The 24024-nt window shown below is 47.4% G+C and overlaps 1 protein-coding gene across 4 annotated transcripts in view; it reads right to left on the bottom strand.

Moving 5' to 3' along the window:
• Window positions 1–6191: 6191 nt before the first annotated feature.
• The window catches only part of lemd3 (LEM domain containing 3), a 31925-nt gene continuing 14092 nt past the window's right edge, over window positions 6192–24024 (bottom strand). The window contains exons 3-11 of one of the 4 annotated variants that reach the window (XM_090201366.1): window positions 23082–23151; window positions 18917–19076; window positions 18109–18254; window positions 17257–17461; window positions 12255–12433; window positions 11886–11967; window positions 10649–10754; window positions 8954–9032; window positions 6192–8113 (exon numbers count right to left, since the gene is read on the bottom strand). In XM_090201366.1, the coding sequence (XP_090057492.1) occupies window positions 7935–8113; window positions 8954–9032; window positions 10649–10754; window positions 11886–11967; window positions 12255–12433; window positions 17257–17461; window positions 18109–18254; window positions 18917–19076; window positions 23082–23151 (1206 nt within the window). In that variant the 3' untranslated portion in view covers window positions 6192–7934. Of the gene's footprint in view, window positions 8114–8953; window positions 9033–10648; window positions 10755–11885; window positions 11968–12254; window positions 12434–17256; window positions 17728–18108; window positions 18255–18916; window positions 19077–23081; window positions 23152–24024 lie in introns of those variants that run through there. The other 3 variants (XM_090201369.1, XM_090201367.1, XM_090201368.1) reach the window with 3 other exon arrangements.

Raw genomic sequence — 24024 nt, 5'->3', positions numbered from 1 at the left:
AGCGAGTCCAATGAGAGAAATAGACTGGAATATAATAGCATAGCACTGTTAGAATAGTGAGTTAGAATAGCACTGTTAGAATAGCACGGTTAGAATAGCATAGCACTGTTAGAATAGATTAGCACTGTTAGAATAGATTAGCACTGTTAGAATAGTGAGTTAGAATAGCACGGTTAGAATAGTGAGTTAGAATAGCATAGCACTGTTAGAATAGCACGGTTAGAATAGCACTGTTAGAATAGATTAGCACTGTTAGAATAGCAGAGCACTGTTAGAATAGTGAGTTAGAATAGCACGGTTAGAATAGTGAGTTAGAATAGCATAGCACGGTTAGAATAGTGAGTTAGAATAGCATAGCACGGTTAGAATAGTGAGTTAGAATAGCATAGCACTGTTAGAATAGTGAGTTAGAATAGCACGGTTAGAATAGTGAGTTAGAATAGAATAGCACGGTTAGAATAGGGAGTTAGAATAGCATAGCACGGTTAGAATAGTGAGTTAGAATAGCATAGCACGGTTAGAATAGTGAGTTAGAATAGCACGGTTAGAATAGTGAGTTAGAATAGCATAGCACTGTTTGAATAGTGAGTTAGAATAGCAGAGCACTGTTAGAATAGTGAGTTAGAATAGCACTGTTAGAATAGTGAGTTAGAATAGACTATTCCTACTGTTTGATTCTGGAGGTGAAGAAGAGGCCCAAATCCAGTGACAATAGATGATCAATGTGTTCACCCCACTCCTTGAATGACTGAAATAAGACCGCTTACTGCTGTAAACTCATGTTGGACAGCCTGGTTCCTTCCCTGGTTCCAGCATTGTCCATGCGTTTCCACTCTTTAGAGCAGTGGTTCCCAGACTGTGGGTCTGGACCCCCTATGGTTTCCACTCTTTAGAGCGGTGGTTCCCAGACTGTGGGTCTGGACCCCCTATGGTTTCCACCCTTTAGAGCAGTGGTTCCCAGACTGTGGGTCTGGACCCCCTATGGTTTCCACCCTTTAGAGCGGTGGTTCCCAGACTGTGGGTCTGGACCCCCTATGGTTTCCACCCTTTAGAGCGGTGGTTCCCAGACTGTGGGTCTATGGTTTCCACCCTTTAGAGCGGTGGTTCCCAGACTGTGGGTCTGGACCCCCTATGGTTTCCACTCTTTAGAGCGGTGGTTCCCAGACTGTCGGTCTGGACCCCCTATGGCTTCCACTCTTTAGAGCAGTGGTTCCCAGACTGTGGGTCTGGACCCCCTATGGTTTCCACTCTTTAGAGCAGTGGTTCCCAGACTGTGGGTCTGGACCCCCTATGGCTTCCACTCTTTAGAGCAGTGGTTCCGGACCCCCTATGGTTTCCACTCTTTAGAGCAGTGGTTCCCAGACTGTGGGTCTGGACCCCCTGTGGTTTCCACCCTTTAGAGCGGTGGTTCCCAGACAGTGGGTCTGGACCCCCTATGGTTTCCACTCTTTAGAGCGGTGGTTCCCAGACTGTGGGTCTGGACCCCCTATGGTTTCCACTCTTTAGAGCGGTGGTTCCCAGACTGTGGGTCTGGACCCCCTATGGTTTGTGGTGTTACACATCATTTCATGATTATACAGTACAATTCTTAAAATGGGTCACAGGAGCCCAGACTCAAATCTACATGGTCTGTTTTGAGTTACATTTTTGGTCAGAGTTCCCTCCCCTCCCCTCCCCTCCCCCCTCATGGTAAGTTGACTCAGACACCTCAATTGGTGGGTCAGGAAGCATAGTGGACACAGGCACAGCTGTTGGACAGGTTCTGCACTGAGAGGGGGGGTTGGGATGAGGTAGAGGACAGGCGAGGACACCTTCCATATAGGAGAAGATATAGAGAGAGAGAAAGCTGTGGAACAACACTACACACACACACACACACACACACACACACACACCCACCCCATTAGCAGTCTTCACTGCACAACTGATTATAAAACATACAAGTCTAATTATGTAGAGCAGTGACGAAGAAGGAAATAATCTTTAATCAGAGCCATTTTTTTTTTTTACATTTTTTTACAAGACAATTAAGTGACCAATTACATTAAAAACATCTGAACCTTTTAAAATGTCTGGACATTATTGGACAATTTTAGCGTCATGTGACTTGAGGGGGGGGTCGTGATAGGTCAATGTGAACGATACATTAGGAATTAAACGTCTTCTGCATGTAATAATAATAATAATAATAATAGTACACATTACAAATATAAAAATGTACAACATTTACATAAACGAGAGAAAGAAACGTAATTTAAGGAGGGGAGCAGCTGGTAGTTGAAGCAGCGTCACCTTGGACCGTAGAGAAGTGCCACACAGATAGGTTTAGAAAATTCTGGAAACTTTACCCAAATTCCCCAGAAATGTCGGTTGGAAGATACCCGGAATTAAGAGGGAATAAGCAGAACACACCGAAATCCTTTTAAAACTGATTTCTGGAAAATGTGTGTTTTTTTTGTAAGCCGCACACACAGACCAAACATGTACATCCACTCACTTTATACAGTCTCATTTCATTTCTCAGGAAGAAAAACAACCTTTGGGTGCATCACTGGTATTCACCATCAGGCTGGTGACAATTATTACAAAAAAAAATATTTTTTAAAAGATCACCATTACCCATGATGCACCACACAGGAAAGTACAGTCAGCAAAAAAAAAAAAACTGGCTTCCATTTTGAACGTTGTTTATTTTGTACATATTCAGCTCTGTGCAGTGGATTACAACTGTTTGAATGTAAAAAGGTAATTCTGTAAATGGGAAGGAGAGTAAAAGCATCTAAACATTTAAAAAAACTACCCATGTTTGACTACCCAAACAACAACCTGACTTGGATTTTTTTTTTTTTTTTATAAAAAAAAAAAATACTGGGTAGGTCCCCAAATGGCACCCCGGTCACCATAAGGCTTGAGTCAAAAGTAGTGCACTACATAGGGAATAGGGTGCTATAGTAGTACACTACATAGGGAATAGGGTGCTATAGTAGTACACTACATAGGGAATAGGGTGCTATAGTAGTACACTACATAGGGAATAGGGTGCCATTTGGGGACACACTCTGGTGGGGGGGGGCAGGAAAGCATATTGTTGGACACACTCAGGTGGGGGGGCAGGAAAGCATATTGTTGGACACTCTGGTGGGTGGGGGGGGGGGGGGGGGGCAGGAAAGCATATTGTTGGACACACTCAGGTGGGGGGGCAGGAAAGCATATTGTTGGACACTCTGGTGGGTGGGGGGGGGGGGGGGGGGCAGGAAAGCATATTGTTGGACACACTCAGGTGGGGGGGCAGGAAAGCATATTGTTGGACACTCTGGTGGGTGGGGGGGGGGGGGGGGGCAGGAAAGCATATTGTTGGACACTCTGGTGGGGGGGGGGGGGGGCAGGAAAGCATATTGTTGGACACAAAACACACCTACGAAAACACCCCATTCTAGGTGTTGTCCAGAACGAAAAAAAAAATAACAAAACTTTCCAAGAAAACACACATTTGTAATAAAGCTCTTTCTTTCTGACCTCACGGCCCCTTCAAACAGTGATTATACCACTACAGTAAACCCCAAGACATTCTCCAGTAATGCAGCGACAGCTGTTTGTTTGTTGTTGTTGTTGTTTGTTTTAAAGCACAAAGTTAAGGCACAACCAGGTCAATAACTGCTGCAGGGGGGACAGGACTGCACCAGGTTCATTAAAACATTTATTTTATTTTTTAAAATGTGCATCATTTTGTACAACATACAGCAACCCCCCACTTTCAACTTCACACACCCCCCCCCCTCCCTGCACCCCCCCTCCCCCCCACCCCCCAACAAAATATACAAATCATCTTAAATGGAGGCGAATCCTTTGATCTTGAAGCATTATGAATGTGTTGATAGTTTGACGACAACATTAAAATCCAGCTCACGTCCAAATCATTCAGGACTTTACAGTCTCCATTCAGACACAACAGGTGGGGTGGGGGTGGGGGTGCATATCAAAATGGCACCCTATTCCCCTAAATAGTACACTACTTTGGGTTGAAAAGAGGGTGGCGTTTGGAATACGAGGCCACGTGTAGCTTTGTACTTTAAACTAAGAACAATGTTTAAATGATTGATGCAGAAATAAGCTGATTCACAATGTTAAAACACTGTTTTATTTCCGCGTTACATCTGAAAAAACAACACACACAACCGGTTTTGCGTGTTCTCTCTCTGCATCATATCTGACACGACTATAATGATATTACATGAGGTCTGCGTTTAAATCAACAACAACGGCTGGATACAATTAAAGAACCACAGACAAACAAAACAAGTCTAAATGACTTTCAACATGGCAGGAGAAAAGTGTTCGCTCGCATCCAAAAAATGAACCCTATTCCCTATATAGTGCACTACTACAGACCAGAGCCCTATTCCCTATATAGTGCACTACTATAGACCAGAGCCCTATTCCCTATATAGTGCACTACTATAGACCAGAGCCCTATTCCCTATATAGTGCACTACTTTAGACCAGAGCCCTATTCCCTATATAGTGCACTACTATAGACCAGAGCCCTATTCCCTATATAGTGCACTACTTTAGACCAGAGCCCTATTCCCTATATAGTGCACTACTATAGACCAGAACCCTATTCCCTATATAGTGCACTACTATAGACCAGAGCCCTATTCCGTATATAGTGCACTACTTTAGACCAGGGCCCTATAGGATTAGTGCACTACTTTAGACCAGGGCCCTATAGGATTAGTGCACTATATAGGGAATAAGGTGCCATTTTGGGGACACAGATTTCTCTCTCACAACAGTAGTAATAAAACAGGTTTGTATGAACGACCAATAAAGGGAATCTGGAGCTTCACATATGAAACCAGCTGAACTCTTTCTGTACACACAGGACCCATAGGGGTAGTACACACAGGACCCATAGGGGTAGTACACACAGGACCCATAGGGGTAGTACACACAGGACCCATAGGGGTAGTACACACAGGACCCATAGGGGTAGTACACACAGGACCGGCTGCATCTGACATGGCATCCTGATCACTTTGTAGTGCACTACTTTAGACCAGGGCTCATAGGGTAGTGCACTACTTTAGACCAGGGCTCATAGGGTAGTGCACTACTTTAGACCAGGACCCATAGGGGTAGTGCACTACTTTAGACCAGGGCCCCATAGGGGTAGTGCACTACTTTAGACCAGGGCTCATAGGGTAGTGCACTACTTTAGACCAGGGCTCATAGGGTAGTGCACTACTTTAGACCAGGGCTCATAGGGTAGTGCACTACTTTAGACCAGGGCCCCATAGGGGTAGTGCACTACTTTAGACCAGGGCTCATAGGGGTAGTGCACTACTTTAGACCAGGGCTCATAGGGGTAGTGCACTACTTTAGACCAGGGCTCATAGGGGTAGTGCACTACTTTAGACCAGGGCTCATAGGGGTAGTGCACTACTTTAGACCAGGGCTCATAGGGGTAGTGCACTACTTTAGACCAGGACCCATAGGGGTAGTGCACTACTTTAGACCAGGACCCATAGGGGTAGTGCACTACTTTAGACCAGGGCTCATAGGGGTAGTGCACTACTTTAGACCAGGGCTCATAGGGGTAGTGCACTACTTTAGACCAGGGCTCATAGGGGTAGTGCACTACTTTAGACCAGGACCCATAGGGGTAGTGCACTACTTTAGACCAGGGACCCATAGGGGTAGTGCACTACTTTAGACCAGGGACCCATAGGGGTAGTGCACTACTTTAGACCAGGGCCCCATAGGGGTAGTGCACTACTTTAGACCAGGGCTCATAGGTGTAGTGCACTACTTTAGACCAGGGACCCATAGGGGTAGTGCACTACTTTAGACCAGGGCTGCTTGAGGGAGGAAATATACTTAAAATGGCCGCCAATATAGAGTTAAGACAGAAAACCAAAGAAGCCAAAAAATACAAAATGGACGACTGACTGATCGCCCACGTTATCAGCCCCCCCTCTTCTCTAAACTCCTTTCAATCGAAGACGTAGGCCCTGGGGGGGGGGTTGCACCAACACCACCTGACAAAATCACTGTCTCACAACAAGTTATCCTCCCAATCTCTCACAAACGCTTCCACTTCTGGATACAGAATCTGATGCAGTCGGTATGTTAAAAGAGTATTGTAGCTAGTAGGCAGGAGAAGAGAGAAGGAAAAAATAAAAGAGAGCTTATGTTTTTTTTTCTTTATTAATACAGATCATTCAAAAGGACGCCACCGCCACCAGCCCAGCCATTCAACATGTATTTCCAGCCGACAGCGAAGCCCCCACTCCCACCCTTCAGTCGGCCCCCACTCCCACCCTTCAGTCGGCCCCCACTCCCACCCTTCAGTCGGCTAAGTGTTTATTCGCCTGCCTTTCCTCCGCCGGCTCGACTAAAAACTAAAGGAAAGAAAATGGAAAAAAGGGATTCCATTCTCCAGGAAATAAACATCCAGATTATTGGTATAAATTCAAAAGCTTAAATAGACTACCTTTAACCTGCACATGCAGCAATTTCAACGTATAGCCCCCCCCAACTCAACTCCTCGAAAAATCATGGGGTCAGTCTCGTTAAAAAAAGGGGGATGGAGGGAGGAGAGGATGGGGAGACAAGAGAAAGAAGTGGGGGTTGTTTCTCTCTCATATATATTTTTTAAATATGCCATTAGAACGAAATGGAAGTTGTGTTTCCTTGTTTAAATCCATAAAGTTTGTAATACAAAAAAAAAAAAATTTTTTTTTTTTAATAGTGTCGACGGGGAACCGGCGAATCACACATCTCCAGCTCAGACCACGCCCCCCTAGTCACACATCTCCAGCTCAGACCACGCCCCCCTAGTCACACATCTCCAGCTTAGACCACGCCCCCCCCTAGTCTCCAATCTCTCAGCCCATTGGTTGTTCAAGTGGTCTTCCAAAGTTTTGTTTTCAAAACTCTGATTGGTCTTTACAACAAAAAACACAGCAGGACTGTCAGTCTAAAGCCTCCCACCACTCCTGTGGTCCAGACAGGTTGTGGACAACCAACAGTCAAGTCCCACTTAAGAGAAAACAAAGCCCTGTGAGTTGAGACGGTTCAACCCAGCCCTGTGAGTTGAGACAGACGGTTCAACCCAGCCCTGTGAGTTGAGACAGACGGTTCAACCCAGCCCTGTGAGTTGAGACAGACGGTTCAACCCAGCCCTGTGAGTCGAGACAGAAGGTTCAACCCAGCCCTGTGAGACAGACGGTTCAAATCAGCCCTGTGAGTTGAGACAGACGGTTCAACCCAGCCCTGTGAGTTGAGACAGACGGTTCAACCCAGCCCTGTGAGTTGAGACAGACGGTTCAACCCAGCCCTGTGAGTTGAGACAGACGGTTCAACCCAGCCCTGTGAGTTGAGACAGATGGTTCAACCCAGCCCTGTGAGTCGAGACAGACGGTTCAACCCTGCCCTGTGAGTTGAGACAGACGGTTCAACCCAGCCCTGTGAGTTGAGACAGACGGTTCAACCCAGCCCTGTGAGTTGAGACAGACGGTTCAACCCAGCCCTGTGAGTCGAGACAGACGGTTCACCAAGCTGCCATCACCTCCAGTAGAGGCTTGTTAAGGGGAGCCTGAAGGAAGGGGGGCTTGTGTTGAGTTGAGACCGTTACACAGGGGTAAGAAGGGGCTGTCAGGGCTGGTGTGGTGGGGTTGAGGGAGAGAGGAGGCTGGGGTAATCTACCCCCCCCCCCCCCCCCCTCAGGAGAAGCCTAGAGAGTTAGTGTTAGAGCTGCTGTCAGGGCTGGTGTGGTGGTATCTGTGGGGTTGAGGGAGGGAGAGAGGAGGCTGGGGTAATCTGCACCCCACCCCCCCAGGAGAAGCCTAGAGAGTTAGCGTCAGGGCCGGTGTGGTGGTATCTGTGGGGTTGAGGGAGAGGGGAGGCTGGGGTAATCTGCCCCCCCCCCCTCAGGAGAAGCCTAGAGAGTTCGTGTTAGAGCTGCTGTCAGGGCTGGTGTGGTGACGTAATCTGGACATGGTGTTCATGTAGGTGTTTGAGGGCTTCAGGGAGGTGGTACAGCCCTGGGCCTGAGGGAAACGCTGGTGGTAACGGTCCAGACGCAGGTACTTCACCGTCACCAGCTTACCTGGGAGGGGGGGGGGCAGTAGGTAGAGAGAGAGAGAGAGAGATGGTAGGTAGGGAGGGAGAGAGAGACGGTAGGTAGGGAGGGAGAGAGAGACGGTAGGTAGGGAGGGAGGATAGGGGGGAGAGAGACGGTAGGTAGGGAGGGAGAGAGAGACGGTAGGTAGGGAGGGAGGATAGGGGGGAGAGAGACGGTAGGTAGGGAGGGAGAGAGAGAGACGGTAGGTAGGGAGGGAGAGACGGTAGGTAGGAAGAGAGACGGTAGGGGGGGGCAGTAGGTAGGTATGGAGGGGAACGGTAGGTCGGGAGGGAGAGAGAGACGGTAGGTACGGAGGGAGAGAGAGACGGTAGGTAGGGAGGGAGGAAAGGGGGAGAGAGAGACAGTAGGTAGGGAGGGAGGAAAGGGGGAGAGAGAGACGGTAGGTAGGGAGGGAGGGGGACGGGAGGGGGGGGCAGTAGGTAGGTAGGGAGAGAGACGGTAGGTAGGGAGGAAAGTTGGAGAGAGAGACGGTAGGTAGGGAGGGAGGATAGGGGGAGAGAGAGACGGTAGGTAGGGAGAGAGCGAGAGACAATGAAAACCAACCATGTGACTAAATCTATTAAATCCTTCCTATTTTATCCGGTATCAATGATCACAGCCCCACATGAATAGTAGTACAAAATGCTATTGGCTCAAAGTTAGCAAACAAGGGCTATTGGGCTTTGACCCAGGTGGTGAGATAAAACGGTCAACAATAAGGAAGTCAGCAGGCAACAACAAGGTTCATTAGAGGACGGAAGGACAACGAAGGACAAACAAAGACTAGTGTTGTTGTTGCTAAAGTCATTTAAAAAGTGATTTTACCATCGAACCAGGAGCCATGTAGCGCCTTGAAGGCTTTCCCTGAGTGTTCTGCTGACAGACACTTCACATAGACACAGCCCTGGAGAGAGAGGAGAGAGAGGTTAACAAGCTCCTCTATCACAGGTTATAAACACAGCCATGTCAGTCTGTCTGTCGGGTGGCTCACTGCAATATATAACCACATGGCTGTTGGTTCTACCTGGTCAGTGGATATATAACCACATGGCTGTTGGTTCCACCTGGTCAGTGGATATATAACCAGATGTTCCACCTGGTCAGTGGATATATAACCAGATGTTCCACCTGGTCAGTGGATATATAACCAGATGTTCCACCTGGTCAGTGGATATATAACCAGATGTTCCACCTGGTCAGTGATATATAACCAGATGTTCCACCTGGTCAGTGATATATAACCAGATGTTCCACCTGGTCAGTGATATATAACCAGATGGCTGTTGGTTCCACCTGGTCAGTGGATATATAACCAGATGGTTGTTGGTTCCACCTGGTCAGTGGATATATAACCAGATGGTTGTTGGTTCCACCTGGTCAGTGGATATATAACCAGATGGTTGTTGGTTCCACCTGGTCAGTGGATATATAACCAGATGGTTGTTGGTTCCACCTGGTCAGTGGATATATAACCAGATGGTTGTTGGTTCCACCTGGTCAGTGGATATATAACCAGATGGTTGTTGGTTCCACCTGGTCAGTGGATATATAACCAGATGGCTGTTGGTTCCACCTGGTCATTGGATATATAACCAGATGGCTGTTGGTTCCACCTGGTCATTGGATATATAACCAGATGGCTGTTGGTTCCACCTAGTCAGTGGATATATAACCAGATGGCTGTTGGTTCCACCTGTTCAGTGGATATATAACCAGATGGTTGTTGGTTCCACCTGGTCAGTGGATATATAACCAGATGGCTGTTGGTTCCACCTGGTCAGTGGATATATAACCAGATGGCTGTTGGTTCCACCTGGTCAGTGGATATATAACCAGATGGCTGTTGGTTCCACCTGGTCAGTGGATATATAACCAGATGGCTTTTGGTTCCACCTGGTCAGTGGATATATAACCAGATGGCTGTTGGTTCCACCTGGTCAGTGGATATATAACCATATGGCTGTTGGTTCCACCTGGTCAGTGGATATATAACCAGATGGCTGTTGGTTCCACCTGGTCACTGGATATATAACCATATGGCTGTTGGTTCCACCTGGTCAGTGGATATATAACCAGATGGCTGTTGGTTCCACCTGGTCAGTGGATATATAACCAGATGGCTGTTGGTTCCACCTGGTCAGTGGATATATAACCAGATGGCTGTTAAAGTGTTAAATCAAAAAATGTTACATTTGAGATTCTTCAAGTAAGGCACCCTCTGCTTTGATGACAGCTTTGCACACTCTTGGCATTCTCTCAACCAGCTTCATGAGGTAGTCACCTGGAATGCATTTCAATTAACAGGTGTGCCTTGTTCTCTTAGTGCGTTTGAGCCAATCAGTTGTGTTGTGATCAGGTAGGGGTTGGTACACAGAAGATAGCACCTATTTGGTAAAAGAATAGGGAGCCACTTGGAACACAGCCATTGGTTGATATAACAGCTGTGACAGACACTCACCTCTCTGGAGTTCTTGTCGAACACAGCCATTGGTTGATATAACAGCTGTGACAGACACTCACCTCTCTGGAGTTCTTGTCGACAGCAATGTGGACGATACCGTCGTTGTCACAACACTTCTCCAAGATGGCCTCGTGGATGGCCAGATGCCAGTTTTCACCAACCTCCCTGTTACACACACACGTAAAGGGGTCAGATGTCATCTAGAAGTCCGAACCCACCTCTAACCTGGTAGTCAACAACACACAGGTAGGATAGGACAGTACATGTGGCACATATGGGAAAACACTTGATACAATATATATCTGAGGGAGTCTGCCAACGTCCACATCTAAGAGAGTCTGCCGACGTCCACATCTAAGAGAGAGTCTGTCAACGTCCACATCTAAGAAAGTCTGCCAACGTCCAGGTCTAAGAGAGTCTGCCGACGTCCACATCTAAGAGAGAGTCTGCCAACGTCCACATCTAAGAGAGAGTCTGCCAACGTCCACATCTAAGAGAGTCTGCCAACGTCAACGTCCACATCTAAGAGAGTCTGCCGACGTCCACATCTAAGAGAGAGTCTGCCAACGTCCACATCTAAGAGAGTCTGCCAACGTCCACATCTAAGAGAGAGTCTGCCAACGTCCACATCTAAGAGAGAGTCTGCCGACGTCCACATCTAAGAGAGAGTCTGCCGACGTCCACATCTAAGAGAGAGTCTGCCAACTTCCACATCTAAGAGAGTCTGCCAACGTCAACATCTAAGAGAGTCTGCCAACGTCCACATCTAAGAGAGTCTGCCAACGTCCACATCTAAGAGAGAGTCTGCCAACGTCCAGGTCTAAGAGAGAGTCTGCCAACGTCCAGGTCTAAGAGAGAGTCTGCCAACGTCCTCATCTAAGAGAGAGTCTGCCAACATCCACATCTAAGAGAGTCTGCCACCGTCAACGTCCAGGTCTAAGAGAGTCTGCCGACGTCCACATCTAAGTCTGCCAACGTCCTCATCTAAGAGAGAGTCTGCCAACATCCACATCTAAGAGAGTCTGCCACCGTCAACGTCCAGGTCTAAGAGAGAGTCTGCCAACGTCCACATCTAAGAGAGAGTCTGCCAACTTCCACATCTAAGAGAGAGTCTGCCAACGTCCACATCTAAGAGAGAGTCTGCCAACGTCCACATCTAAGAGAGAGTCTGCTGATACCGACATGCAAAGAGAGCGTTTTTAGTCCCCTGACAAGTACATGCTCAACCCGAACCCCGACAGAACCTTAAAGACTGATGGTGAACACATTGACTTAGTAACACCCTCTGGTACTCACATGACTGGATCAAACATGTTTCTGATCTTCAGACACGGCGTTAAACTGTTGGGAGGAGAGTTCCTCCTGTCCAGAGGGAACGCTGAGAGAAGAGAGACAGACAGGAAAGAGACGTTCGATGGAGAAAAAGACAGGAAATGTGTTAGATGGACAAGAGACGGACAAGAGACGCTAGATGGACAGTATAACAGCAGGGAAGAAAAATGTTCTTATTTCGGACATACTACACGACCAAAAAGTACGTGGACACCTGCTCATCGAACATCCCATTTCGTAACCATGGGTATTAATAGGGAGTTGGTAGTGCCCTACGTAGGGAACAGGGTGCCATTTGGGAGCACACTAGGAATGGGGGGACGGGTTAGTTACCTTTGCCCTGCCAGACTTTGGAGGGGACGAGTGAGATCTGGTCGCAGCTCAGAGAGGGCTGGAGCCACCTCCACACCAGGAAGTCGGCTCCGCCAATCCGCTGAGACTCTGTCCTGATACGGCTCTCATTGGCTGAGAGGAAGGTCACAGCCCGGTCCCAGACCTTCTTCAGCTTCTTTCTGGAATGGTAGAATAGAAATGAACAGTCATTATGACTAGTTTGTCTCTAAATGGTAGAATAGAAACTAACATAGCTGGTCTCTAAAATGGTAGAACTAACATAGCTTGTCTCTAAATGGTAGAATAGAAACGAACATAGCTGGTCTCTAAATGGTAGAACTAACATAGCTTGTCTCTAAATGGTAGAATGGAAACTAACATAGCTGGTCTCTAAATGGTAGAATAGAAACTAACATAGCTGGTCTCTAAATGGTAGAATGGAAACAAACATAGCTGGTCTCTCTGACATGATAGGAAAACCCAGTTAAACTGAACAGGATGTGATTTTTTTCCCCTGAAACGTTGCTCCTCGGGGGACTAAACAACAGAATCTGCCCTAAACACAACAAAGTAGTTTAGTTTAAGAAGCCGTGGCGGCAGGGTAGCCTAGTGGTTAGAGCGTTGGTGGTTAGAGCGTTGGTGGTTAGAGCGTTGGTGGTTAGAGCGTTGGTGGTTAGAGTGTTGGACTAGCAACCGGAAGGATTGCAGGATCAAACCCCCGAGCTGACAAGGTAAAAATCTGTCTTTCTGCCCCTGAACAAGGCAGTTAATAAATTCTGATATAATTCTGCCAGGAAGGTAAGAGTTCCACTTTGTAGTTCACATTTAATTGAGAAGGTTTTGTTTTGTTTGTGAAAGCCATCTACCAGAAGACTGTTGTCAGCATCATTGCTAGCGGCTACACTTAGTGGTAGACAAACGCGCACACAGACAGGGGCATTCCTGTGCCGTTGCCTCAAAAAATAAAATAAAAATAATAATAAATCACTGAGTACGGTTATTACACACAATATAATTATTGGTTATTACACACAATATAATTATTGGTTATTACACACAATATAATTATTGGTTATTACACACAATATAATTATTGGTTATTACACACAATATAATTATTGGTTATTACACACAATATAATTATTGGTTATTACACACAATATAATTATTGGTTATTACACACAATATAATTATTGGTTATTACACACAATATAATTATTGGTTATTACACACAATATAATTATTGGTTATTACACACAATATAATTATTGGTTATTACACACAATATAATTATTGGTTATTACACACAATATAATTAGTGTGCATAGTCAGGTTAATATAATAGTTTTAAATGTTTTATACGCTTTGAAAGAAGGACGATTTCCCTAATAATCCCGTTTCCACGGACACGTCTGAAAATCGGGCTTCCTTGATGGGAACTTCAAAATAAACGCGGGAACCCAATCAGAATTGTCGTTCTACCGCAGCGACCGTTGTTATTTTTCGGGGGAAGACGATCGTAGTTCGGACATACAAAGTCGGTCTGTGAAACCCACTTCTGAGATGCAGACGTTCAGTTGTTCCTTAACTCACTCCACTCCACTCATAAGAGAGAGGCTTGTCGTCGTAAACGCTGCTGACACAGATCAAACACACCGCTGGAAAGCAGATTCAAATGTCACAAATCATTTGAAAGATTGCTCAGAAAACCGGTAGGTACATTTTTTTTGTTTCAAAATCGGTGTAGGCTTACAGATAAGATCAAAACGTATCCTACGCCGATTACGATGAGCAGAGTTCGGTGTTTACATCACTGTTGCCACACTCGGTCTACTGCCGTAAAAATCTAGTTTAATATCGAATTATTAGTGTGTACATAAACGCACTCATTGACGCATTTTGTTCACGTCTTATGGTGAACTTGGGCAAATGTGTGCATTTTACACGGAGTTCCATACATTTAGTTGATTCCCTACTAAAGTTCAATAGATTTAGTTGATTCCCTACTGAGTTCCATGCATTTAGTTGATTCCCTACTGAGTTCCATGCATTTAGTTGATTCCCTACTGAGTTCCATGCATTTAGTTGATTCCCTACTGAGTTCCATGCATTTAGTTGATTCCCTACTAAAGTTCAATAGATTTAGTTGATTCCCTACTGAGTTCCATGCATTTAGTTGATTCCCTACTGAGTTCCATGCATTTAGTTGATTCCCTACTGAGTTCCATGCATTTAGTTGATTCCCTACTGAGTTCCATGCATTTAGTTGATTCCCTACTGAGTTCCATGCATTTAGTTGATTCCCTACTAAAGTTCAATAGATTCAGTTGATTCCCTACATTTAGTTGATTCCCTACAGAGTTCAATACATTCAGTTGATTCCCTACTGAGTTCGATATATTCAGTTGATTCCCTACTAAAGTTCAATAGATTCAGTTGATTCCCTACATTTAGTTGATTCCCTACAGAGTTCAATACATTTAGTTGATTCCCTACTGAGTTCCATACATTTAGTTGATTCCCTACAGAGTTCAATACATTTAGTTGATTCCCTACTGAGTTCCATACATTTAGTTGATTCCCTACAGAGTTCAATACATTTAGTTGATTCCCTACTTATTTCCATACATTTAGTTGATTCACTACTGAGTTCCATACATTTAGTTGATTCCCTACTGAGTTCCATACATTTAGTTGATTCCCTACAGAGTTCAATACATTTAGTTGATTCCCTACTGAGTTCCATACATTTAGTTGATTCCCTACTGAGTTCCATACATTTAGTTGATTCCCTACTGAGTTCCATACATTTAGTTGATTCCCTACTGAGTTCCATACATTTAGTTGATTCCCTACTGAGTTCCATACATTTAGTTGATTCCCTACTGAGTTCAATACATTTAGTTGATTCCCTACTGAGTTCCATACATTTAGTTGATTCCCTACTGAGTTCCATACATTTAGTTGATTCCCTACTGAGTTCCATACATTTAGTTGATTCCCTACTGAGTTCGATACATTTAGTTGATTCCCTACTGAGTTCAATACATTTAGTTGATTCCCTACTGAGATCGATACATTTAGTTGATTCCCTACTGAGAACGATACATTTAGTTGATTCCCTACTGAGTTCAATACATTCAGTTGATTCCCTACTGAGTTCAATACATTTAGTTGATTCCCTACTGAGAACGATACATTTAGTTGATTCCCTACTGAGTTCAATACATTTAGTTGATTCCCTACTGAGTTGATACATTTAGTTGATTCCCTACTGAGTTCCATACATTTAGTTGATTCCCTACTGAGAACGATACATTTAGTTGATTCCCTACTGAGAACGATACATTTAGTTGATTCCCTACTGAGTTCCATACATTTAGTTGATTCCCTACTGAGTTCCATACATGTAGTTGATTCCCTACTAAAGTTCCATACATTTAGTTGATTCCCTACTGAGTTCAATAGATTGTTGAATATTGTTGAATTCAATTTTAATGTCTGGATTCATTGATTCCATCCAACTTCTCCACAACGCAGATTTTATATGGCCCTGGTGCTGGAACTGACCTGGGGTTGGACCAGGGAGTCTCTGACGTGAGGGATGGGCAGGTAGGAGGTTAGTACTGACCTGTCCTGGGGCTGAACCAGGGAGTCTCTGACGTGAGGAATGGGCAGGTAGGAGGATAGTACTCACCTGTCCTGGGGCTGAACCAGGGAGTCTCTGACGTGAGGAATGGGCAGGTAGGAGGTTAGTACTCACCTGTCCTGGGGCTGAACCAGGGAGTCTCTGACGTGAGGAATGGGCAGGTAGGAGGTTAGTACTCACCTGTCCTGGGGCTGAACCAGGGAGTCTCTGACGTGAGGAATGGGCAGGTAGGAGGTTAGTACTGACCTGTCCTGGGGTTGGACCAGGGAGTCTCTGACATGAGGGATGGGCAGGTAGGAGGTTAGTACTCACCTGTCCTGGGGTTGAACCAGGGAGTCTCTGACGTGAGAGATGGGCAGGTAGGTTAGTACTGACCTGTCCTGGGGTTGGACCAGGGAGTCTCTGACGTGAGGGATGGGCAGGTAGGAGGATAGTACTCACCTGTCCTGGGGTTGGACCAGGGAGTCTCTGACGTGAGGGATGGGCAGGTAGGAGGTTAGTACTCACCTGTCCTGGGGTTGGACCAGGGAGTCTCTGACGTGAGAGATGGGCAGGTAGGAGGTTAGTACTCACCTGTCCTGGGGTTGGACCAGGGAGTCTCTGACGTGAGAGATGGGCAGGTAGGTTAGTACTCACCTGTCCTGGGGTTGGACCAGGGAGTCTCTGACGTGAGAGATGGGCAGGTAGGAGGTTAGTACTGACCTGTCCTGGGGTTGGACCAGGGAGTCTCTGACGTGAGGGATGGGCAGGTAGGAGGTTAGTACTCACCTGTCCTGGGGTTGGACCAGGGAGTCTCTGACATGAGGGATGGGCAGGTAGGAGGTTAGTACTCACCTGTCCTGGGGCTGGACCAGGGAGTCTCTGACGTGAGAGATGGGCAGGTAGGTTAGTACTGACCTGTCCTGGGGTTGGACCAGGGAGTCTCTGACGTGAGGAATGGGCAGGTAGGTTAGTACTGACCTGTCCTGGGGTTGGACCAGGGAGTCTCTGACGTGAGGGATGGGCAGGTAGGAGGTTAGTACTCACCTGTCCTGGGGTTGAACCAGGGAGTCTCTGACGTGAGAGATGGGCAGGTAGGTTAGTACTGACCTGTCCTGGGGTTGGACCAGGGAGTCTCTGACGTGAGAGATGGGCAGGTAGGAGGTTAGTACTCACCTGTCCTGGGGTTGGACCAGGGAGTCTCTGACGTGAGGGATGGGCAGGTAGGAGGTTAGTACTCACCTGTCCTGGGGTTGAACCAGGGAGTCTCTGACGTGAGGGATGGGCAGGTAGGAGGTTAGTACTGACCTGTCCTGGGGTTGGACCAGGGAGTCTCTGACGTGAGGGATGGGCAGGTAGGAGGTTAGTACTGACCTGTCCTGGGGCTGAACCAGGGAGTCTCTGACGTGAGGGATGGGCAGGTAGGGCTGGAGGTCATTGTTCTCCTGACACGATGCGTTGTGGATCCTCAGAACACCTATGATTCTCTCCACCATGTCATACATCTGCCGGGTCTCCTCTTCCTCTCTCCTCCAACGATACTTCATGTAGTAGAATACAGCCCACACCAGACCAATCACTAGAGAGAGGAGGTTAGATTAGATACTTCATGTAGTAGAATACAGCCCACACCAGACCAATCACTAGAGAGAGGAGGTTAGATTAGATACTTCATATAGTAGAATACAGCCCACACCAGACCAATCACTAGAGAGAGAGAGAGAGAGGAGGTTAGATTAGATACTTCATATAGTAGAATACAGCCCACACCAGACCAATCACTAGAGAGAGGAGGTTAGATTAGATACTTCATATAGTAGAATACACCCCACACCAGACCAATCACTAGAGAGAGGAGGTTAGATTAGATACTTCATATAGTAGAATACACCACACACAGGAGGCCTGTTAGGACGAGCAGCACCCTGTGGATGACTGTAAAGAGGAGGAGGCCTGTTAGGATGAGCAGCACCCTGTGGATGACTGTAAAGAGGAGGAGGCCTGTTAGGATGAGCAGCACCCTGTGGATGACTGTAAAGAGGAGGAGGCCTGCTAGGATGAGCAGCACCCTGTGGATGACTGTAAAGAGGAGAGAAGACATGTCTAACCTGTTAGGATGAGCAGCACCCTGTGGATGACTGTAAAGAGGAGAGAAGACATGTCTAACCTGTTAGGATGAGCAGCACCCTGTGGATGACTGTAAAGAGGAGAGAAGACATGTCTAACCTGTTAGGATGAGCAGCACCCTGTGGATGACTGTGAAAAAGGCTCTTCTGAAGCGGCAGGAGAAGGACATCTTGGGGTGGGTCGACTCCAGACGAGTCACCTCACTCACATCCGCTACTGCCTCCTCTGGGTTATCCCCGATCAGCCTGGGAGAGGAGGGGGAGGAGGGGGAGAGAAGGAGTGGGGGAGAGGAGGGAGAGAGAAGAGAGGAGGGAGGAGGGAGAGAGAAGAGAGGAGGGAGGAGGGAGAGAAGAGAGGAGAGGAGAGAAGAGAGCGAAAGGAAGGGGGGAGGAGAAGAGGGCGAAAGGAAATGGGAGGAGGGAGAGAAGAGAGGAGGGAGAGAAGAGAGCGAAAGGAAGGGGGAGGAGGGAGAGAAGAGAGGGAGAGAAGAGGGGGAGAGAAGAGAGGGAAAGGAAGGGGAGGAGGGAGAGAAGAGAGGGAGAGAAGAGAGGGAGAGAAGAGAGCGAAAGGAAGGGGGAGGAGGGAGATAGGAGGGGGGAGATAGGAGGGGGAGAAGGGAGAGAGGAGAGAGAGAGGATGTTCCATTAGTATGAGAATACATCATAGGGGTTGATAACAGGGTTAGGCACCAAACACAAGAACACAGACAAACAGGGAGGGACCACCCAAACAGGGAGGGACCACCCAAACAGGGAGGGACCACCCAAACAGGGAGGGACCACCCAAACAGGGAGGGACCACGTGTCCGATATGAAATGCCCGTTTCTGTTTCCTGCCGCGTGTCCTAATGCCCACGACCCGATATGCTCTCCTCTTCAGAGAATCTTAGAAGAGAAACCATGTTTACCGTATGCCAACGTCCTCCCCCGTCCGTATGATCCACTCCAGAGCGAGGAGAACCCAGTGGCGGTACTGTTCATTCTGCTGCAGGAGATAGTCAGAGGCTTCCTTCAGAGACAGACTCCTGTTGGCCTGCTGCTGCTCCGGGGCGGTACAGTCATGTTGGCCTGATGGGGACAACATTAACGTGAGCTTCAGATAAACCACTTATTATTAGACGGGCGGAGACAGACAGACAGACAGATGGGGGGCGGAGACAGACAGGCAGATGGGCGGGAGGAGACAGACAGGCAGACGGGCGGGAGGAGACAGACAAGCAGACAGGCGGGCGGAGACAGACAGACAGGCAGACAGACACCTCATTTCAACAGTAATCCACTGAGGTAAGATTTCAAACTATCCTTGAGCAGTTTGTGTCATTACAGCTAAAACAAATGTGTTTGTCATCAGACAACACCCACTGAGTGGACCAAACATTAAGAACACCTTCCTAATATGGAGTTAAACCCCACCCACTTTTCCCTCAGAACAGCCTCAATTCGTCAGGGACTCTACAAGGTGTTGAAAGCGTTCCACAGGGATGCTGGCCCATGCTGACTCCAATGATTCTCATATTTGCTTCTCGAGGCGGCAGGTAGCCTAGCGGTTAGAGGCAGGTGGCCTAGCGGTTAGAGGCAGGTGGCCTAGCGGTTAGAGGCAGGTGGCCTAGCGGTTAGAGGCAGGTGGCCTAGCGGTTAGAGGCAGGTGGCCTAGCGGTTAGAGGCAGGTGGTCTAGCGGTTAGAGGCAGGTGGCCTAGCGGATAGAGGCAGGGTAGCCTAGTGGTTAGAGGCAGGGTAGCCTAGTGGTTAGAGGCAAGGTAGCCTAGTGGTTAGAGGCAAGGTAGCCTAGTGGTTAGAGGCAGGTGGCCTAGTGGTTAGAGGCAGGTGGCCTAGTGGTTAGAGGCAGGTAGCCTAGTGGTTAGAGGCAGGGTAGCCTAGTGGTTAGAGGCAGGGTAGCCTAGTGGTTAGAGGCAGGGTAGCCTAGTGGTTAGAGGCAGGGTAGCCTAGTGGTTAGAGGCAGGGTAGCCTAGTGGTTAGAGGCAGGGTGGCCTAGTGGTTAGAGCGTTGGACTAGTAACTGGAAGGTTGCTAGATCGAATCCCCTAGCTGACAAGGTAAAAATTCTGTCGTTCTGCCCCACTGTTCCTAGGCCGTCATTGAAAATAAGAATTTGTTTCTTAAACTGACTTGCCTAGTTAAATAAAGATAAAATAAAACATTTGTGTCAAGTTGGCAGGATGTCCTTTGTGTGGTGGATCATTCTTGATACACACGGGAAAACGGTTGAGCGTGGAAAAACCCAGCAGCGTTGCAGTTCTTGACACAAACCGGGGGCCTATCCACAATCCATGTCTCAACTGTCTCAAAGCCTAAAGATCCTTCTTTAACCCGTCTCCTCCCTTTCATCTAAAACAGATTGAAGTGGATTTAATAAGTGATCACTTTCACCTGGTCGGTCGGTCATGGAAAGAGTTTTGAACACTGTGTATACACCCTGAGGTCAGAGGTCGGAGGTGAAAACAACACATTCTAGCTAATTAAGCAGAGCACACAGCCATGGCTATAGGATGGAAGAGTCTCAATCATATGTATTTATAAAGCCCTTCGTACATCAGCTGATATCTCAAAGTGCTGTACAGAAACCCAGCCTAAAACCCCCAACAGGAAGCAATGCAGGTGTAGAAGCACGGTGGCTAGGAAAAACTCCCTAGAAAGGCCAAAACCTAGGAAGAAACCTAGAGAGGAACCAGGCTATGAGGGGTGGCCAGTCCTCTTCTGGCTGTACCAGGTAGAGATTATAAACCTAGAGAGAAACCAGGCTCTGAGGGGTGGCCAGTCCCCTTCTGGCTGTACCAGGTGGAGATTAGAAACCTAGAGAGAGGAACCAGGCTCTAAGGGGTGGCCAGTCCTCTTCTGGCTGTAGCAGGTGGAGATTATAAACCTAGAGAGGAACCAGGCTATGAGGGGTGGCCAGTCCTCTTCTGGCTGTACCAGGTAGAGATTATAAACCTAGAGAGGAACCAGGGCCTGAGAGGAGGCCAGTCCCCTTCTGGCTGTACCAGGTGGAGATTATAAACCTAGAGAGGAACCAGGCTCTAAGGGGTGGCCAGTCCTCTTCTGGCTGTAGCAGGTGGAGATTATAAACCTAGAGAGGAACCAGGCTCTGAGGGGTGGCCAGTCCTCTTCTGGCTGTACCAGGTGGAGATTATAAACCTAGAGAGGAACCAGGCTCTGAGGGGTGGCCAGTCCTCTTCTGGCTGTGCCAGGTGGAGATTAGAAACCTAGAGAGGAACCAGGCTCTGAGGGGTGGCCAGTCCCCTTCTGGCTGTACCAGGTGGAGATTAGAAACCTAGAGAGGAACCAGGCTCTGAGGGGTGGCCAGTCCCCTTCTGACTGTACCAGGTGGAGATTAGAAACCTAGAGAGAGGAACCAGGCTCTAAGGGGTGGCCAGTCCTCTTCTGGCTGTACCAGGTGGAGATTATAAACCTAGAGAGGAACCAGGGCCTGAGAGGAGGCCAGTCCCCTTCTGGCTGTACCAGGTGGAGATTATAAACCTAGAGAGGAACCAGGCTCTGAGGGGTGGCCAGTCCTCTTCTGGCTGTACCAGGTGGAGATTATAAACCTAGAGAGGAACCAGGCTCTGAGGGGTGGCCAGTCCTCTTCTGGCTGTGCCAGGTGGAGATTAGAAACCTAGAGAGGAACCAGGCTCTGAGGGGTGGCCAGTCCCCTTCTGGCTGTACCAGGTGGAGATTAGAAACCTAGAGAGGAACCAGGCTCTGAGGGGTGGCCAGTCCCCTTCTGACTGTACCAGGTGGAGATTAGAAACCTAGAGAGAGGAACCAGGCTCTAAGGGGTGGCCAGTCCTCTTCTGGCTGTACCAGGTGGAGATTATAAACCTAGAGAGGAACCAGGGCCTGAGAGGAGGCCAGTCCCCTTCTGGCTGTACCAGGTGGAGATTAGAAACCTAGAGAGAGGAACCAGGCTCTAAGGGGTGGCCAGTCCTCTTCTGGCTGTGCCAGGTGGAGATTATAAACCTAGAGAGGAACCAGGCTCTGAGGGGTGGCCAGTCCTCTTCTGGCTGTGCCAGGTGGAGATTAGAAACCTAGAGAGGAACCAGGGCCTGAGAGGAGGCCAGTCCCCTTCTGGCTGTACCAGGTGGAGATTATAAACCTAGAGAGGAACCAGGCTCTGAGGGGTGGCCAGTCCTCTTCTGGCTGTACCAGGTGGAGATTATAAACCTAGAGAGAGGAACCAGGCCCTGAGAGGAGGCCAGTCCCCTTCTGGCTGTACCAGGTGGAGATTATAAACCTAGAGAGGAACCAGGGCCTGAGAGGAGGCCAGTCCCCTTCTGGCTGTACCAGGTGGAGATTATAAACCTAGAGAGGAACCAGGCTCTGAGGGGTGGCCAGTCCTCTTCTGGCTGTACCAGGTGGAGATTATAAACCTAGAGAGGAACCAGGCTCTGAGGGGTGGCCAGTCCTCTTCTGGCTGTACCAGGTGGAGATTATAAACCTAGAGAGAGGAACCAGGCTCTGAGAGGAGGCCAGTCCCCTTCTGGCTGTACCAGGTGGAGATTATAAACCTAGAGAGGAACCAGGCTCTGAGGGGTGGCCAGTCCTCTTCTGGCTGTACCAGGTGGAGATTATAAACCTAGAGAGAGGAACCAGGCTCTGAGAGGAGGCCAGTCCCCTTCTGGCTGTACCAGGTGGAGATTATAAACCTAGAGAGAGGAACCAGGCCCTGAGAGGAGGCCAGTCCCCTTCTGGCTGTACCAGGTGGAGATTATAAACCTAGAGAGAGGAACCAGGCTCTGAGGGGTGTTCAGTCCTCTTCTGGCTGTACCAGGTGGAGATTATAAACCTAGAGAGAGGAACCAGGCTCTGAGAGGAGGCCAGTCCCCTTCTGGCTGTACCAGGTGGAGATTATAAACCTAGAGAGGAACCAGGCTCTGAGAGGAGGCCAGTCCCCTTCTGGCTGTACCAGGTGGAGATTATAAACCTAGAGAGAGGAACCAGGCTATGAGGGGTGGCCTGTCCTCTTCTGGCTGTACCAGGTGGAGATTATAAACCTAGAGAGAGGAACCGGGCTCTGAGAGGAGGCCAGTCCTCTTCAGTTCCTTTCTTAAAACATACCAGCAATATGAGCCAGGTGGTCGTGAAGGTTGAGGAGGAGTTTCAGAATGGTGTCCTTCTCCGTCTTGTCCTGAAATCCAGAAAACATCAAGTCAATATCTTAGTTTCAGTATAACAGACGACTGTCAATACAACATGTAGAGCTAAAACGCATATTTAATTAATTTATTTAATTCATTTAAATGTACCACAGATAATGAAATGTTCTCCAGGTAAATGCTCATGTATGGCAGAATAAAATATATTGTTTCATGTAGACTACTATATATAATCTATACATCTTTCAGTCCTTTACGTTACAATACAATCCCAGCCCCTCGTAGGAGGGAGGAGGGCCTGGTGTCTTTTGGGAGGCCGTCATTATAAATAAGAATGTATTCTGAACTGACTTGTCTAGTTAAATAAAAACGTTAAATTAAATACAAATAAACAATATGACTGTGTTTGCTAGTAGGGCCTCAAACAAACGTTTTGGTCAACCAGTCTCTGTGGCAGGTAGATTAAAAAAATATATATATTTACCAGCCAAAATTACACAAAAACAAACCCAGGTAAGCTTTAAAGTTCATTAAAATATATATATCTACCAGCCACTCAGATTTTCCGCCAAAATTACACAAAACAAACCCAGGTAAGCTTTAAAGTTCATTAAAATATATATATCTACCAGCCACACAGATTTTCCGCAAAAATTACACAAAAAAAAAAACCCGGGTAAGCTTTAAAGTTCATTAAAAATATATATATATATTACTAATCAGAGTGTTGCTTAATTTCATGAAATATTTTGTGACTTTACTAAAATATGATGTAACCTGCCCCTTTTTAAAGGGTGGGAGGTTACCGCGGTAACCTCGTGTTTGTTGCCAGGGAGACAGAGAGTCTGACGAGCAGCCGCCATCTTGAAACTCAAAACATAGAAACAAAACAACCTAAGCTTGGA

This window comes from Oncorhynchus mykiss, chromosome 15, assembly GCF_057628025.1.
Source record: "Oncorhynchus mykiss isolate SJ-2025 chromosome 15, ASM5762802v1, whole genome shotgun sequence".
Classification (NCBI taxonomy): domain Eukaryota; kingdom Metazoa; phylum Chordata; class Actinopteri; order Salmoniformes; family Salmonidae; genus Oncorhynchus; species Oncorhynchus mykiss.
This window is presented reverse-complemented; position numbering and strand designations above follow the sequence as displayed.